This window comes from Natator depressus, chromosome 1 (assembly GCF_965152275.1).
Source record: "Natator depressus isolate rNatDep1 chromosome 1, rNatDep2.hap1, whole genome shotgun sequence".
In the NCBI taxonomy this organism is placed as follows: domain Eukaryota; kingdom Metazoa; phylum Chordata; order Testudines; family Cheloniidae; genus Natator; species Natator depressus.
In genome coordinates this window covers 239,969,146-239,987,066 of record NC_134234.1, presented here as the reverse complement: position 1 = coordinate 239,987,066, position 17,921 = coordinate 239,969,146, and the positions used below count along the sequence as shown (strand labels likewise).

Below are 17,921 nucleotides of genomic sequence, written 5' to 3'. Positions count from 1 at the left end.
GGAGCTCGCTGCTGCCGGCGGGGAGAGGGCTGTGGGGGGGAGTCCTCTCTGGCCCCAGCCCCGGGGCAGCCTGTGTGCACCCCAAGCTCCTCATCCCTGGCCCCGCCCCGCCCCACCTCAGAGCCCACGTCCCCAGCCAGAGCCCTCACATCCTGCACCCAACCCCCAGCCCTGAGCCCCCTCCTGCACCCCAGCTGCCTGCCCCAGCCCAGACCCCAACTGTGGAAGGCTCTGACTTCTTTGGGAGCGTGCACAAAATGGGCTGGTTCTCAGGACCCTCACATGGCTCAGACCCTTCCCAGTTGATGAGGTATCATGTCTTCCCTCTTCCTATCTGGGAATCTAGGATCTCATGGACAAGGTACTCTTCTTGGCCTTGGACTGGGGGAGTGGGAGGTTGTTTTCTTTCAGGAAAGGGGTTGTCAGTGAAGGGTTTAAGGAGGGAGTCATGGAATATAGGGTGCACCTTGAAGTAGCGGGGAGGTTGAAGTTCAAAGGTTACTGGGTTTATTTGCCTGCAGATCTGGTAGGGTCCTACATATTTGGTGTTCTAATTTACATACAGATCCGCCTGTCTTGAGATGCTTTGCCGATAGCCATACCTTTAGTCCTACTGCAAATATAGAACCCTCCTGCTGATGACCGTCAGCATGAGGTTTGTATGCTTTCTTGGCTGCATCTAGGTTTTGTTTCAACTTTTCTTATGTCTGATGGATTTGACAAACCAGGCCTGAGTTTGTGGGAACTGTGGGTAGTACTTAGTGAAAATGGAGATGGAAGCCATAATTTGTAAAAAAGGAGGGGGCGGGGCTCATCTTGGTTGAAGTGTGGCCTGCGTTGCTATGGGCAAAGTTCACATATGAAAGCAGTAAGGCCCAGTCATTTTTGTGGTAGTTGGTGAAGCATACCTAGTTCACGCTTTGACTGGCTATTGGTCTGTGGATGGTAGGCAGTAAGTGCAGGGAGACACGCCTCTGGGAGACAGAACACCTCCTGCTAAAACTCAGACATGAACTGTGAACCCCAGGCTGAAGCAATGTGGTCTTGGAGGCCATGGAGGTGGACAACATGTGTGATGAGGAGATGAGCAGTATCCTTGGCAGTGGGAAGATGTGAACAGGGAATGAAGTTTGCCATCTTTATCTGTTGATCCACTACTGTCAGTATGGTTTGGCATTCTTCAGATTCTGGTAATTCAACAATGAAGTGCACTGTAAAGTTAGCCCAAGGCCTTGAAGGGGTCTCAGAAGGTATTGACATCCCAAAGGGTTTAGTTTGGGGAACTTTGGTATGGCCGCAGGTGTCACAAGACCTGATGAAGGCCTGAGCATTGGACCACACTTTTGGCCACCACAATGACAAACATGCCATGCAAGTGGTCTTTGCTTGGCCAAACTGGCCAGCCCAAGGGATATCAGGGCAAATACATAAGGCCTTCAAACGGGGTTGTCCCTCAGGGACATAGGGTCACCTGTGAACTAGGAAAAGTCCATCCTTCTATGTGAATTTACCCTGTGATTCAGTTTGGAAGTTTGAGAGTGTCTGGGCAAAGAGCTCATTTGATAGGGAGGAACATATCATCATGAACAAATTGGATAATGATGCTCTGCCAAGGAAGAGATGTGATTTCAGGAGGCTCTTCTTCAGGTTCTTCTTTTCAGGACAGAGCATCTGCTTTACGATTGCAGAAGCCAGGATGGTAGGTGATAGTAAAATCAGATCCAGAAAAAAGAGAGCCCAGCGTAGCTGTCACTGAGTTAGGGCTTTATCCGTGCACAGGTATTCTAGATTTATGTGATCAGTAAACACCTGAATTGGGTGTCTGGTGCCTTCTAGATAATGCCTCTGGATCTCAAAAGCCACTTTGATGGCAAGTAGTTCTGTCAGGGTTCCTTCCCCACTCTGAACTCTAGGGTACAGATGTGGGGACATGCATGAAAGACCCCCTAAGCTTATTCTTACCAGCTTAGGTTAAAAACTTCCCCAAGATTCAAACTTTGCCTTGTCCTTGAACAGTATGTTGCCACCACCAAGCGTTTTAAACAAAGAACAGGGAAAGAGACCACCTGGAGACATCTTACCCCCAAAATATCCCCCCAAGCCCTACACACCCCCTTTCCTGGGGAGGCTTGAAAATAATATCCTAACCAATTGGTTACAAAATCATCAAAGACCCAAACCCCTGGATCTTGGAACAATGGGAAAATCAGTCAGGTTCTTAAAGGAAGGATTTTATTTAAAAAAAAAAGAAAGGTAAAAATCATCTCTGTAAAATCAGGATGGAATATACTTTACAGGGTATTCAGATTCTGGGCAAAACCTTAAAGTTACAGAAAACGGGAATAAACCTCCCTCTTACCACAGGGAAAATTCACATAAAACAAAAGATAAACTAATCTGCCTTGCCTGGCTTATCTATACTGGTTGCAAATTTGGAGACTTGGATTAGGATGGGTTGGAGAAGATGGATTTCTGTCTGGCCTCTCTCAGTCCCAAGAGAGAACAACCACATAAACAAAGAGCACAAACAAAAGCCTTCTCCTCACAAAGATTTGAAAGTATCTTGTCCCCTTATTGGTCCTTTGGGTCAGGTGCCAGCCAGGTTAGCTGAGCTCCTTAACCCTTTACAGGTAACAGGATGTTGCCCCTGGCTAGGGGGGATTTTATAGCACTGTATACAGAAAGGTGGTTACCCTTCCCTTTATATTTATGACAAGCTCCTTGTCTAAAATGTCATAATTGTGCTCGGCAGGAGTGAGCTTGCAGGAATAATACGTACAGGGATGAACTTCTTTGTCGAGGCCCTGTTTCTGAGACAGCACCGCCCCAAAGGCAGCATCAGGTTCCAGTGTGAATGGCTGATTTGGGTCCAGATGTGTGAGGATGGGCATGAAGGTGAACTCCAGCTTCAGATGATCACAGCCTTCTTGGGCTTCTGGCCTCCAAGCAAATTTTGTGGGTTTTTGCAGCAGAGATGTTATAGGGGCCAGGATTCAGGAGCAGTCCCATATAAAGCATCTATAAAAATTCACAAATCCAATGAAGTGCTGAATTTCTTGACTGCTTCGTGATGTTGCCCAGTTGCGAACCATTTTCCACTTTCTGGGGATCCATGCGACCTCTCTCAGCAGACAGAACGTAGCTTTAGAATTCCATGGTAGGCTGATTGAAGACACATTTCTCCAGCTTACCATAGAGCCCATGTAGGTAGAATCTTTCCAGGACCTTGCACTCATGCTGGTTGTGCATAGGCTGGTCATCAGAGTAAATTAGGATGTCATCTAAGTAGGTGACCACATAGCGGTTCAGCATATCTCATAAGACATCATTAATTAGTTCTCAAACTGGGGGTAGGGGCCCCTCAGGGTGTCACGAGGCTATTACATGGAGGGTCACAAGCTGTCAGTCTCTACCCCAAGCCCCGCTTTGCCTCCAGAATTTATAATGGTGTTAAATATATAAAAAACATGTTTTTAATTTATAAGGGGGGTCACATTCAGAGGCTTGCTGTGTGAAAGGGGTCACCAGTAAAAGAGTTTGAGAACCACTGAATTAGATGCTGAAAGTTTAGTAAGTCCAAAAGGCACCACCAGATGTTCAAAGTGGCCATACCAAGTGTGAAAAATGGTTTTCCATTCATCACCTGACTGGATTCTGACTAGGTTGTATGTCCCTCTGAGGTCTAACTTGGTGAATACCCGGGCTGCTCTTACCCAGTCCGGGAGCTCTGGGTAGTGGGTATCAATTCTGCGCTGCAATTTGATTTAGAGTATAGTAGTCAACACGGAATCTTAAGGAGCTGTCATTCTTTTTCATAAAGAGGAGAAGGGCCCCAGCCAGGGATGTAGAATGCTCAAGGAAACTTTTCTTCAGATCCTCAGATTCTGTAATCCTTAAGAGCGGCTAATTCGTGTTCCAACATGGAATGCATTCAGCTGAACAGAATCTTGGCTCCAGGCTGTAAGTTAATCAGACAGTCATATTCCCTGTGAGGAAGTAGTGTCTCCGTTTTGTTTTTCGAATATGTCTGAAAACTTGGTATTTTGTGAAAAGTGATGGTTGACCCTAGTAGCAAGCAGGCCTGCTGTGTTGCCCGAACATCTCTCTGTGTTGCTGAAGCCCAGGCAAGGAATCCAACCTGAGGTTCTGGAGTCTCAAGCCTGGAAGTCAGGAGGCAGATGTCCTGGCAAAGCTTAGAATTAAATGTAATGGTTTGTTGACACCATCACATGGAACCGTGAGGACCAGATCAGGTTAAATTGGAGAAGCTCATAGCGCTCCCCAACCATCACTTCCAAAACTATAGTTTTCTGATGGATGAGGTGAGCAGTGATCCATCAACTGTCTCAACTAAATGAGGGGCTATCTTAGGTTGTTTGGGTAGGCTGAGTACTTGAGCCATGGTAGTGCCCATTAAGTTATCACCCCTCACAGAGGGCCCTGACTGACACTGGGGACAAAATATCTGTCCGAAATCCCAGAGCCAGAGTCGTAACTGGAGTTGTAGGTGCTGTTACATTTTCAATATGTTGGGCCAGGCAGCCAGAATGGATTGCTGGAGGGGGCTTTGAGGAGTTTTCTCGATGTTGCTCAGGCTTGACCCCCTTACCAAGGCTTGGCACGGTTGTTTCCTGGAAGCACATGGCTCGGGGACATAGCAAGACAGGCAGACACCATGTGGCCATTGCCACGACAGTAGAAACACAAGTACTCTCACCACTGGTCTAGTCAGGTCCATGCCATGTCCACCTATGTGGGCTTGTGTGGGTCGGCCTTTGCAGGGGTTGTGGGCAGTGCCTGGATGCAGGGTGGAATCCCTTTCCTTTCAAGATGCCATTCCCTAAGTCTCGTGGAGACCCAACTTAATAAATGAATCTAGATCAGTGGGAGGCTCCACACAGGCAAGCTCATCTTTTATTTCTTCGCTGAGAGCAAGACAGAACTGGTGTAGCTGGGCCACCTCATTCCAAGCCCTATCCACCGCCAGGCATCCAAAGCAGGCTGCATATGTTGCAGCTGACCCCAAGGCCTGGTGGAGTCTCTGTAGGGCTGCCTCTGCAGTGCGAGCTTGGTGTGGGTCATCGAAGATTGTCATAATGGCCCTCAGGAAGGTGTAGGCTTCTAGCAGTGGGGTAGGGATAGGCATAGGTGCTCTAGCAGAGCAGTCACTGTGTCCAGGCCCTCACCTGTTGGAAAATCATGACTAATCCCACCTTTGCCTGGTCCATCTGGTAGGCATTGGGCCATGGCTGGAAATGGAGCCCCTAAATTTGCTACAGGTCCCGTTGTAGAGCTCTGGTAATGGTACTGTGCATTTGGGTCTTGATGGCACCATGGGTCCTATGATCTGTTCTTGCAGGGTGCATTTTTCTGCCTGAAGCTGGTCCACTGCGACATGTAAGGCTTGGTTTTCCACCTGTAGTGAGCAGTCTGCTCCTGGAGGCTCAGTGGCCCCTATGGCAAAATACCCATAGCTGCTGGAGCTAGGGATGCTGGGGTGCTGCTGCACCCCCTAGCTTGAAGTAGTTTCCACTATATAGAGGGTTTACAGTTTGGTTCAATGTCTATCAACACCCCCACTATACAAATTGTTCCAGCGCCCCTGGCCGTACGTGTGGGTTCCATACCCTTTTCAGGTAAGATGAGTCTAGGAGGAAACTGAAGTGGTCTGAGCAAACTGTAATGCCTGGTGGCTGAGGCAGGATTGGGAGCAGTCTGGAGCAGTATTCAAGTGTGCGCCAATGGTCAGGTAGCCAGCAGGTCAATTCATATCAGAGGCAATCTGGAGCAATGGTCAGAGTTCTCTCAGGCATCAGTAGCCGGAAGATCCAATCCAAGGGGCCAGTTCATTGGACTGGGGAGGCGAGGTCAGGCAAAGCAGCAAGGTAGGGTCAGGTGAGGCAGCAGGGCAAGGGGGTCTAGGGAACAACTAGCAGGCAATGGTCTGTAGCTCAGACAGCTTCCTCTTGCTGTTGGGGCCTTTCTATAGACCAGGTATCCAACGAGAGTGCGGCCTTCTCCATCCAGTCAGGGGCCTGTGGTATGGCTGCTGTGGGCCTGTAAGCCTTGAGCACTAAGGCTGTTGGTTAGGTGACTGGTTCAATGTATCACCATGGTTCAGTGGCTAAGGAAGCCACCTAAGGAGCTGGCAGGCGTGGCTTCAATAGTGGGGTCCCAATATACTTGATTTGTTAACTTTTTGTGCAGCACTTTGAGCACCTTGAATGAAAGGTGCTGGACAATAACAAAACAGGAGTTGTGTCACTGACTGGCCAAGCTGAATATTTCCAGGGGAAGAGGGAGGTTTAGGCTCTCATTACTATAAAACCCCAGAAGGAGAGGGTGTAACCTGAAGTTATCACTGTTATTTCTTCTTTTTCTTTGAGGTGGGTTTTCACATCTCTTTCCCCCTCCTCTTTGCAGGATATGGGAGCTGGAGGGAACTGGCTAAAGCTCTGGCAAACAGGAATATCCCTGCTGTGGACCCAAACCTTCAGTTTTACTATCCTCAGAAGCCACTACACCAGGTAAGGAGGCTCAGGGGTGGTCTTAAACATTCAGGGGAAAATTCTCCTTCTAGATCTGCATGGCAGATCCCAGCTCCTGTATTCATCTCTCCCTACATGCACAGAATGAGAACAGGCCATGGACCAAATTCTGATCTCAATTATACTGATCTCAATTACACCAATGTAAATTCAGAACAACTCCACTGCAGTTTAATGGAGTTAGGTTGGATTTACATCAGTACAATGGAAGGATAACTAAGAATGATGAGATGAAATTAAGAAAAGGAGAACTTAGGGTAAAAGTTAGTGTTGTGTGGGGTCCTGCGTGTCGAGCGGGCCGCCCCAGTTGGCCCAGTGTAGGGTTGGTACACCCCGTCGCACAAGCATCAGGTCTCCCTATGGGATCAGGCAATTGCTGTAAGGAGGGCCCAGGACCCTTGGTGGGGCCGAGCAAACAATCAGTCTGCAGCCCCTGGGTTGGGCAGAGCAAAGAAAAAAGTCTGTGGCCCCATAGCCTCCTGGCTGAGGAAGGCAATAGCAGTTGTGGTTCTGACCCTGGGCAGGGCAGAACAAACAATCAGTCTGCAGCCCCTGGGCAATCAGTCTGCAGCCCCAGAGCAAACAAACAGTAACCATGCCTAGTGGCAGGTGTGTGGTGGGGAGGTAGGGGAACCTTGGCCCACCCTACTCCACCAGGTTCCGACCCTGGGCCCTATGAAGCTGGGAAATTCCCCGTTAAGGGTTTAAGCTCAGCTTCTATTACATTCCCTGGGTCATTTCCTCCACAAGGTGCATTTCAGGCATCTCCTCAGCTGGCAGTGGCTCGGCATCCCAGTCAGTCTCTGCGGTCAGCTACTCGTCCTCAGCATAGTCCAGGTACACGATTTCTACCATTTGGAGAGTCGCAGGTGCTTCTGCAAGAGCCTGCAGCACACGTCCTTCCTCCTACTCAGCCAGCCCAGGCTGAGCTGGCCTGCCTCCGTTTAGCTGTCCCTTCCACCTGGAGCATGCACAGCAGGGGCGATGGGGTGTGGTCTCCTGTGCCCACAGTGATTGGTCAGGCACTGCAGGGTTGGTACACCCCATCACTGCAAGGGAAAAGCTCGTAATGAACGGTGAGACGTATCACACTAAGGAATAGTCTTCCAAAGGAAGTGTTAGAGATTGGTCAAAGCACTGGAGAATAAACAGATGTTAACAACTAATTTACAGCTCAAAGTTTGTGAAGGGGACAAAGGTAGTTATTAGGGTGACTTGGGTCCTCCAGCTGACATGAATGAGAGTAGAGACTAGATTAGTGGAGGCTAGTTATGTAGAAATATTATTGGAGAGAAGCAGAGCATGATGTTGGAAATCAACAGACTGAAACTTACATACTTTGGTCACATTAGGCACAGAGATGGAAATAACCTTGAGAAAGTTATTAGGGAAGGAATGGAGGAGGGTCATCGTAGTACAGCATGATCAGCAAGGAGATGGATGGATGGATGATGTGCAGCAGATCACTGGAAGGTCAGCTGCTGAGTGCTCGAAGTTAATGATGGATCTTGAAGGCTTTTCAAAATTCTGTTATGATGTCACTGATATTGAGGCATGAATAAATGGATTTAATTAGCTTATGCCTTGACTACACTACACAGTTTTGTTGGCAAAAGGCAGCTTTTGGCGGCAAAACAGTGAAGGTATTGTGACAAAGTTCCTGCTCTACCTTGGTGGGTCTTGCCCTTATTGGCGGATTTGCTCGCCTTGGAGCTTCACGGCAGCCCTCAGCTTGGCCGTTTTTCTGAACCCACAGTCCAGGTCGACTCCTCCTGTGTCTGACCAGGAGTTGGGAGGATTTGGGAGGAACCCGGGCCCACCCTCTACTCCGGGTTCCAGCCCAGGGCCCTGTGGAATGCAACTGTCTAGAGTGCCTCCTGGAACAGCTGTGCGACAGCTACAACTCCCTGGGCTACTTCCCCATGGCCTCCTCCCAACACCTTCTTTATCCTCACCATAGGACCTTCCTCCTCGTGTCTGATGATGCTTGTACTCCTCAGTCCTCCAACAGTCTGCGTTCTCAATCTCAGCTCCTAGTGCCTCTTGCTCCCAGCTCCTCACACGCACACCACAAACTGAAGTGAGCTCCTTTTTAAAACCCAGGTGCCCTGATTAGCCTTCCTTAATTGATTCTAGCAGCTTCTTGATTGGCTGCAGGTGTTCTCATCAGCCTGTCTTAATTGTCTCCAGAAGGTTCCTGATTGTTCTGGAACCTTCCCTGTTACCTTCCCCAGGGAAAAGGGACCTACTTAGCCTGGGGCCAATATATCTGCCTTCTATTACTCTCCTATAGCCATCTGGCGTGACCCTGTCACAGTATACACACTGCAATGCCACTTTTGGCAACAACACTCTTCAGTTTTGGCAACAAAATAAAACCACCTCGACAAGGGACATAAGGCTTTTTGTGCAAAAGTTTTGTCGACAAAGTGCCAGTGTAGACACCACGCTTGATTTTATCGCTTTAATTGGCCTCCAGAAGGTGTCCCACAATGCCCATCCTGACCGCTCTGGTCAGCAGTTCCAACTCCACTGCCCTGCAACCAGGTAAACAACCATCTGCCACTTGCCCTTTAAAACCCCCAGAATTTTGCTTTGTTTGCTCGGCGTGGAGATATCACATCGCATCTTCCCAGCTGACCATTACGGCTCCACACAGCAGATGCTCTCCCACTTGGACCACTGCGGAGCTGCTGATTCTGATCAGTATATGGGGAGAGAAGGCTGTGCAGTCCTAGCTGCGCTCCAGCTGTAGGAATTTCAATACCTACGGGCAGATTTCTCGAGGCTTGTGCAAAAAGGACTATGATCAGGGCATGGTGCAGTGCAGAGCAAAGATCAAGGAGCTGAGGCAGGTGTACCAGAAGGCGAGGGAGGCAAAGTGTCACTCCGGTGCTGCGCCAAAGACCTGCCATTTCTATAAGAGCTGGATGCTATCCTCGGTGGCGACCCCACCTCCACTGCCAAGAGTCCCGGGGATACTTCAGCAAGCCTGGAGCTGGCAGAAAGTGGACCTAGCCCAAAGGACGAAGTCATTGACGAAGAGGTGGAGTTAGACGATGATGTGGAGCCCACTGCAGGGTTTCCCGGTGGTGTGTCCAGTCAGGAGCTTTTCTCCACTCTGGAGGTGTCTAGCCAGTCTTGGCAGTCACACTCTGGTGAGCAAGAAGCAGGAGAGGAGACGCCTGGTAAGTGGCTTTGCTTTGTGAAGTGCAGAGGTGGGTTGAGGGCATAGAAATGTACAAGGCTGGCTGTGTTTCTGTGTGCTGGACATTTCCCTGAGCAGCTAAGAGGTACAGCAGAACAGGGTGTTGATGCACACTGAGATTTCATGCGAATCCTCCAGAGAGATCTCTAGGAAAGTTTCCTGGAGGTACCTTGCAATCCTCTGCCAAAGGTTCCTTGGCAGAGCTGCTTTGTTCCTTTCCCCATTGAAGGAAACTTTCCTGTGCCATTCTGCAATCACGTGCACAGAGACCAAAGCAGCACACAGATGAGCAGAATAGGAACTGGGTCAGAAACCGCAAGTGTGCACTAGAAGCACCCTTGCTTCCTTGCATACCCTCAGGACTGAGATATCTGGTACAATGACTCCCACCTGTGGAAAAGTGTGGGAAACTTTAGACTATTGTCCCTAGTCAAGTGCCCATCGACCCTTTCATATTGCTTTTCTTCCCATGTAGAATGCCCTCTGTCCCAGGGTAAACTGACCAAGCTTGTGGTGTTCGCTGACATGTGTGCTTGTCAAGGGACAGTGAGAAAGTGATTGGTATGTTATTAGAGGTGTATTTTACTGCACTGTTTAAATGCTGTGTGTGTACTTAATAATCATGCTTTTGTGTATTGTTCCTTGTGATTATGCAGATGTGGCCTTTAGAGGCACCCCCTACACACCAGCAGAGCACCTCCACCAGATAAGTAAATGCCCGAGACAGAGCAAGGAGGACATGTTCTCGGAGCTGCTGCAATACTCAGATGCAGAAAAGAGGGAACGCGTGGAGTGGAGGGAAATCAAAAGACAGGACAGGAAAAAAAAAGAGGCCTGTTAAGGACGCTACTAAGAGGATGATTAAAGTTATGGAGGAGAAAACTAAGATGCTGAAGTCCCTCATAACACTATAGACTGAGCAGATGCATGCCTGCCCTCTCCATCAGCATATTCAGAACTCTTTCCATGCCCTCCCTAAACTCCACCTGAGCATTCCTTTCTGCTTTCCGGGACTTCTTGCTTTGCCGTTCACTCCACCCCACGGACACTTTTTCAAATGATAGCTGGACTTATGCACAGCTCTGAAAGTCAGCCCTTCCTTGGTACCTCCTTTCCCAGCAAGTGTGTGTGTGGTGGTGGTGGTGTTTTCTGTGCAATAAAAGCAAAGTTTTTGAATGAATGATAAGTAATCTTTATTTGTTTCCTGAAAATTGTGATATCAGGCAGCAGCAAGACATACACAAGCAGTTTAATCATTTGCTTACTGGAATCCTAGGCCACAAAAATCACAAGTACTTCCTAGGAAAACTCAATTTCATTAAGCATTGCAGTCCCGAGAATAGTAATATACATTACTGGTTCTCATTTTCAGAGTGTTGCCTCAAAGTCTCCCTGATTCGAATTGCCCCCACCTTGTGCCCCTCTAATAGCCTTGGTATATGGCTGCTCAAATTCAGCAGCCAGGCGGTCTGCCTCAGCAGTCCACCCTGAGCAAACTTTTCACCCTTACCTTCACAAATATTGTGCAACGTACAGCACATGGCTATGACCATGGAAATACTATCCTCACTGAGGTCTAACCTGCCATAAAGTCATCACCCTTTAATCTGCCAAATGCACATTCCATGGACATCCTGCACCTATTCAGCCTATGAACTGCTCCTTACTGCTATCCAGGTTTCCTGTGTAAGGTTTCATGAGCCATGTCATTAACAGGTATGCTGGGTCTTCCAGGATCACTATGGGCATTTCAACATCCCCCGCTTTAATCTTCTGGTCTGGAAAGAAAGTCCCTGCTTGCAGCTTTCTGTACAGGCCGGTGTTCCTGAAGATACATGCATCATGCACCTTTCCGGACCCCCACCACCCTTGATGTCAGTGAAACGCCGGTGGTGATTCACAAGTGCCTGCAACACCCTGGAGAAGTACCCCTTCCTATTGATGTACTCCGTCGCAAAGTGGTCCGGTGCCAAAACTGGAATATGTGTGCCATCTGTGGCCACTCCGCAGTTAGGGAAACCCATTTCTGGAAAGCCATCCACTATTTCACATACATTGCCAAGACCCACGGTCCTTCGTAGCAGGATGCGATTAACAGACCTGCACACTTGCTTTAACACATCCCCAACGGTCGACTTTCCGACTCCAAACTGATTTGTGACCAATTGGTCGCAGTCTGGAGTCACCAAGCTTCCACACCGCAATCGCCATATGCTTCTCCACTGAGAGGGCAGCTCTCATTTTGGTGTCCTTGCGCCATAGAGCTGGGGTGAACTCTGCACACTTTTCCAGGAAGGTAGCCACTGCTTGTCATCCCAGACCTGAATGACGATGAGATCCCACCACTCAGTCCAAAAGCGACAGTCCACCATGTGCAACTGTTCCGTGAATGCCAAAAGTAATCTAATGTTGCTCCTATCCATGTCAGACAGCACATCAGGCAACTGTGAATCCTGTTGAGTTAGAAACTTCATAATAAACTGCACTTCCGTCCGTGATGTGTTAATGGCAGAAGAGCATTGGAGAGCAGTGTGGGATCCATCCTTTCACACAGAGATGGTGGGATGAACAGCAAACAAGGGCCATTGAAAAATGCCACCAACCAAAGACAGAAGCACATGGAATGCTTGGACGGAAAGCAATGCATCATGGGACATTGAGCCCAGACCCATAATGTGCTGCAATCCACTTCACCTTTCCACAAGACCTAGCGGCAGAAGGTGTCCAGCGGAACTTGTGGGATAGCTATCGACAGTGCACAGCTCTCAATGTCAATATTAGTGCCCCAAGTGTGGGCACGCTCTGCAGACAGAGGGAGTGTAGTGTGAACATGAAATACTGATTTTCTTATGCACTTTTTGATCGCTGACAAAACTCTGTAGTGTAGACAAGGCCTTAGTCATCAGTCCCAAAGGCAGAGTGTGCTTATGTTTCACTACACCTGTGACTGATCAGGAATTTTTTAACAAAATGTTTTTTTCATTGGGGAAAAGATCAGTTTTGATGAATTTCTCACTTTGACAAATTTTGGGAGGAAAAAATGCAATATTGTAAAAAAACCCAAAAACCCTCATTTCAACATTGTCTAAATGAGAAATTCCCTTTTACTGGGGTAGGGGTGGGGGGTTTAAAAGGACTGTTTAGAAATTTAAGCTAATTATAGTAAAAACAAACTGAAACAAAGTGTAAAAGGTCAAAATCAAAATGAAATGTTCAACTGACCCACACCTATATACCCCTCCCGTCCCCCAAGGTGTTGTTTTGTGCACATTTGCAATTTCGACTTTTCATCCTGAATCAGGATTGAAAAAATTATCAGTCTCAAAAAATTTCTTGGGCTGGGAGGACATTTTCCCACCCAGTACTACTTGTAGGCTTTTAGAAGCCGCTGGGCACTTGCTGTTTGCTCACATGCAGGTGCGCTGAAACAGTTTGTATGGTGGGAGTGCTGAGAGTCATTGAACCAAACTGTAAAGCCTGAATATGATGGAAACCACTCCTGCACTCCCCACCCCCTAGTTCCAGCACCCGTGCTCACATGGACTTGTGAAAGCTTTTCAACCTTGCGTGTATGTGATCAGTCACTTATAAGATAATTTTTTCTTTTATCTACATGTCTCTTAGAACCAAGAGCAGCAAAGAGGTGCAAGGAATAGGTCTGTTTATCCAGCCGGGGAAAACTCCGTCCCTTGGATCCCAGAGGTTGGTGTTTTCTGGAACCATTTTCTATCAGAGGATTGTAACTAGAGGCCTCTGTTTCTCTGGGAGTCCAGTGTCTCCCACCCCAATCCCTGTTTAATGAAAGCTTTGGTTCTGCAAACCAAAGAAAAAATCTGGAAAGACAGGAATCCCCAGATTCCTGGAGATTTGGCTTCTGACCCAGCCACTCAGGCACCAGAAATCCACCCTCAGCCTCTGGAAAGCAGCCAAATTGCTACCCCCTTAAAGGTGATGTTTATTCAGAGCTGAGAATGTGTAGTACGAAGAATTCAACAGGCAAATACATGACTGTGACATGTAAGTGTCTCACGCTGTGCTATTGCTCTGGTATTTGCCTGTTATCCAACGCCTGTATCTTGTGCATAGAGGTCTTGTCACTTCACTGACACTTCTGGTGAGCAGAGACCTTCTCAGGTGACCCTTGAAAACCTGAGTAAACATTTCCTTTATGCCTCATTTATTCTTCCCTCCACTGTCCCCTTATTGTACTACTTCTCTTCAGATAATGGAGCAATGCAGCATGTTGATAATGAGAGAAGCACCAACCACTGGGTGTTTTGCTAACTTAGTAAATTCCAAAAGCTGACTGGACACACACACAAATTAGAATGGCCTCTGCAGTTGCTCTAGCTAGGAAATAAACTACAGTCCTAATGCTTCAAGACATAAGCTGATCACCAGCTGGAGGCAAGAAGAAATTTCCCCACTGGCTATAACATTGGACAGCTTGGGGCATGATGAGGGAGTTAAAGCTTTCCTTGAAGCATCCAGCAGTGGCCACTGTCTGACACAGAAAACCAGTCTAGAAGATGGACCATTACTGTGTTCTGCTGTGGCAACTGCTATGGTGACTGGTCACAGCTTGAGTCTGATGTAGTCCTTCCCTTGCATGGCATTGTCCCAGTGGCAGGCTGTTTGCCTGGCACTTCATTCTGCCTCAGGGCTGCCTCTCAGATGAGCAGCTACTGTCAGAAGGGCATCAGGATGCCACAGTTGGTATTGCTCCTATGCACATGATATGTCTAACTTCTCTCCTCTCCCACAGTGTCAGTGATGGGCATTTGTGCCTCCCTGGCCAGCATAGGGCTTTGCTTGTTGACTCAAATTCCCAGCGGTCGCTCAGAACAATGTGAAGCATGCTTGTCTCTGGTGCCCACGTGATTTGTCTTAGGAAGACCCATTGCTGGCAAGTTCGCATCCGATGAAGTGAGCTGTAGCTCATTAAACTTATGCTCAAATAAATTTGTTAGTCTCTAAGGTGCCAGAAGTCCTCCTTTTCTTTTTGAGAAGTGTGACTCTGGCATGTGCTTTGTGCCCTGGAGAGGCAGGACACCACAAGCAGGGCAAGTGCCAACCCTCACCACGCCAGACACAAGACAGTTTCACTCCCCTGTGCAGTGCTGTGCCAGGCAAAGCACAGACCAAGGGCATAGACCTTCTCCTTCTGCGGCGCTGCCAAATAGGAAACAAGTAGAGAGCTCCAAGCGATGCTGCACTATGCAAAGCAAAGGGAGAGGGCCTCAGCCTGGATTGGGGCAGCACCTCACCAATGGCTGGTGACTGCCTGGAACCAGGACATCCTGTGTCATTCTCTGTACTGCTCTCTGTAAAAACAATGCTCTGCTGTGTAGCAAGGCTGATGGGACAGAGCTGTAGAGGAAGAACAAGGATTGGTTAGGGAGGGACAGGATTATTGTTAATATTAATATTATTTTAGTAATTCCTAGAGGGCCCCAATCATAGATGGGGCCCCCATAGTGTAGGCACTGATAATGCACCTAACAAAGACAGTCCCTGCCCCAAAGGCCCCCCTCTCTCCTGCTGGTAATTGCTCACCTTAAGTGATCACTCTCATTACAGTGTGTATGGTAACACTCATTGTTTCATGTTCTCTATGTATATAAATCTCCCCACTGTATTTTCCACTGAATGCATCCAATGAAGTGAGCTGTAGCTCACGAAAGCTTATGCTCAAATAAACTTGTGAGTCTCTAAGGTGCCACAAGTACTCCTTTTCTTCCAGTGTTACTGTTTACACTGTGCCTGGTATAACACAGCCACTGAGGGAACAGATAGGACTAGAGAGCTGCTTGCTTTCCTGTTAATCACCTGTTGACAGTTTTAGAGGCTTAACTCTGCACAAATTAATTACTTGGGATCTATGATCCTATTGTGTCCCCTCTACGACATCTATAAGAACATAATTGCAGCCTGATTCCTGTGCTGGGGAGAGGAAGGGGCAGTTCCTACAGGTCATGAAGCCAGGCTTTGTTTGAACAGATGATGTATATTGCTGACAAACTTGAATAATTAAAGGGGTTTGAGTGACTTTGCAGCAGTGCAGTGCAGAGGGGGAGGGTTTTTTTCCCCTCTTGTGGCTCAGAAGACACTGCAGCAACATCCAGCTGCTTGCTCCTGAATGTCACCCAGTCAAGGGAGCTCGTGGAGGCAAGAGGAGGGGCCAGGGCTGCTCTGAGGAGACAGAAGAGTCTTGTAAACTCGTCTTGCAGAATTTCTAATCGGTAGCACAATGTCTCCATTCTTCCCTGGCTCAGACCCTCTTTTTGTCCAGTTTATCTTCCCCAGGGCTGTGCATTCTTTGGATTGTAAGCAGCTGATTTGCCCCTGAAACGCCAAGTCATTGAAGATTAAATTAGGCAAGGCCTCTCCTCCCCTCCTGCTCCAGTTACAATCTAGGGAGTCACCTCTCCAGAGTTGTAACCTGGCCCCTGTGTCCCTTCACATTGCTGGTGGTTGTGTGTGTGTAGCAGTGCTTTATGTGGGTCTCTCATCTCTGCTCCCTTTTAGCCTTTCTTCCCCAGGTATCTTCACTCTAGAACAGGGCAACCTTTCAGAAGTGACAGGTTTCAGAGTAACAGCCGTGTTAGTCTGTATTTGCAAAAAGAAAAGGAGGACTTGTGGCACCTTAGAGACTAACCAATTTATTTGAGCATAGGCTTTCGTGAGCTACAGCTCACTTCATCGGATGTGCCGAGTCTTCATTTATTCACTCTAATTTAAAATTTCGCGTGCCAGTAATACATTTTAACATTTTTAGAAAGTCTCTTTATATAAGTCTATAATATACAACTAAACTATTGTTGTATGTAAAGTAAATAAGGTTTTTAAAATGTTTAAGACACTTCATTTAAAATTAAATTAAAATGCAGAGGCCCTTGGACCGGTGGCCAAGACCCAGGCAGTGTGAGTGTCTCTGAAAATCAGCTCGCGTGCCGCCTTTGGCATGCGTACCATAGGTTGCCTACCCCTGCTCTAGAAGGAAGTGTTATTTCGTGGTGAGCCCCTAGTGTGGTGGGTTCAGAACAGGGGAAGACAGGCAGCGAGGAGGAACTTTTACTGTGTCTGAACCCGCCTCTTCCTTGAGGTAGTTTTTCCAGGTGGGGCTGGGTGCTGATAACCTAAAACTCCTTGCTGGAATAAGTGGAAATACTTAAGCCTATTAATATAAAACCAGGGATTCAAACATGCCAGCGCTAATTCAACACGTGAAACTGAGAGCGTCTGCTCCCCATCTTCCCTGCAAATGCTACTTTATAGTGATCACATACTGTCTGGATCCCCTCTCCTCCATACTCAGAGCACCTTGCTTTCAGCCTGACATCTAGTTTAGGGTGATACTGGCCTGCAATAAACCATCCTCGCTGAACAATTCCCTTTTATCCCTGGTGCCAATTCTACTAGTACTACCAACTGCTGCGCCTGCCCTCCTGTGCACTGTGAAAATGATCTGGCCATGCCTCCTACAGCCATTTTGATTCGGGGGGGGAGGGGCTTTTAGAGTAAGCACCTCCATAGGGTGTGGTAAAAAGAAGGAGGGGTAGAGGCAGAGAGAGAGGAAGGTGGTGGGGAGAAACCTGTGAGACAAATGGAGCTCTCTTAACTGGGAATCACAGAAGATCTTGTTATGGCAATCTCTCCCGCATTGTGGCCCAGAGAGGGTGCAGCTTCAGGGAGTGTTCCACCCTTCACAGCAGGAGGGGTTCTCTCTGGTAGGAGACTCAGGGGTATGTGGGAAATAATCCCTCAGCAGTATGGGGAGTCTCTAAAGGTGAGAACAGGCTGGCAGTACAGCTAAGCAGGGGCATGGTCCAGTGGCTAGGGCACGGGGCTGGAAGTCAGGACTCCTGGGTCCCATGCCTAGCTCTGTCAATGACTTGCTGTGTGGCCTTTAGGAAATCACTTAGACCAAAATTTTCCAAAGTTGTCACTGATGGTGGGAGCCTCCACTTTTTGGGTTCTCAACCTGTTACACCTAAGGCCTGATTCTCAGAAGCACTGAGTACCCACAGCCTCCCTGGAGTCAATGGAAGTGGAGGCTGCTCAGCATCGCTGACAACCAGGCCTGAGGTGCCTCAACTCAGAACCCAAAATCAGAAGCCACGTCTTAAAATATGACTGTCGGCCTCTCTCTGCCTCAGTGTCCC

The 17,921-nt window shown here is 48.1% G+C and overlaps 1 protein-coding gene across 1 annotated transcript in view; it reads left to right on the top strand.

Moving 5' to 3' along the window:
* Nucleotides 1–17,921, top strand: part of B4GALNT3 (beta-1,4-N-acetyl-galactosaminyltransferase 3) — a 92,285-nt gene that overhangs the window by 46,346 nt on the left and 28,018 nt on the right. Inside the window, exons 2-3 of the mRNA XM_074939084.1 lie at nucleotides 6,424–6,527; nucleotides 13,381–13,458. Coding sequence (XP_074795185.1) covers nucleotides 6,424–6,527; nucleotides 13,381–13,458 — 182 coding nt within the window. The remainder of the gene's footprint in view (nucleotides 1–6,423; nucleotides 6,528–13,380; nucleotides 13,459–17,921) is intronic.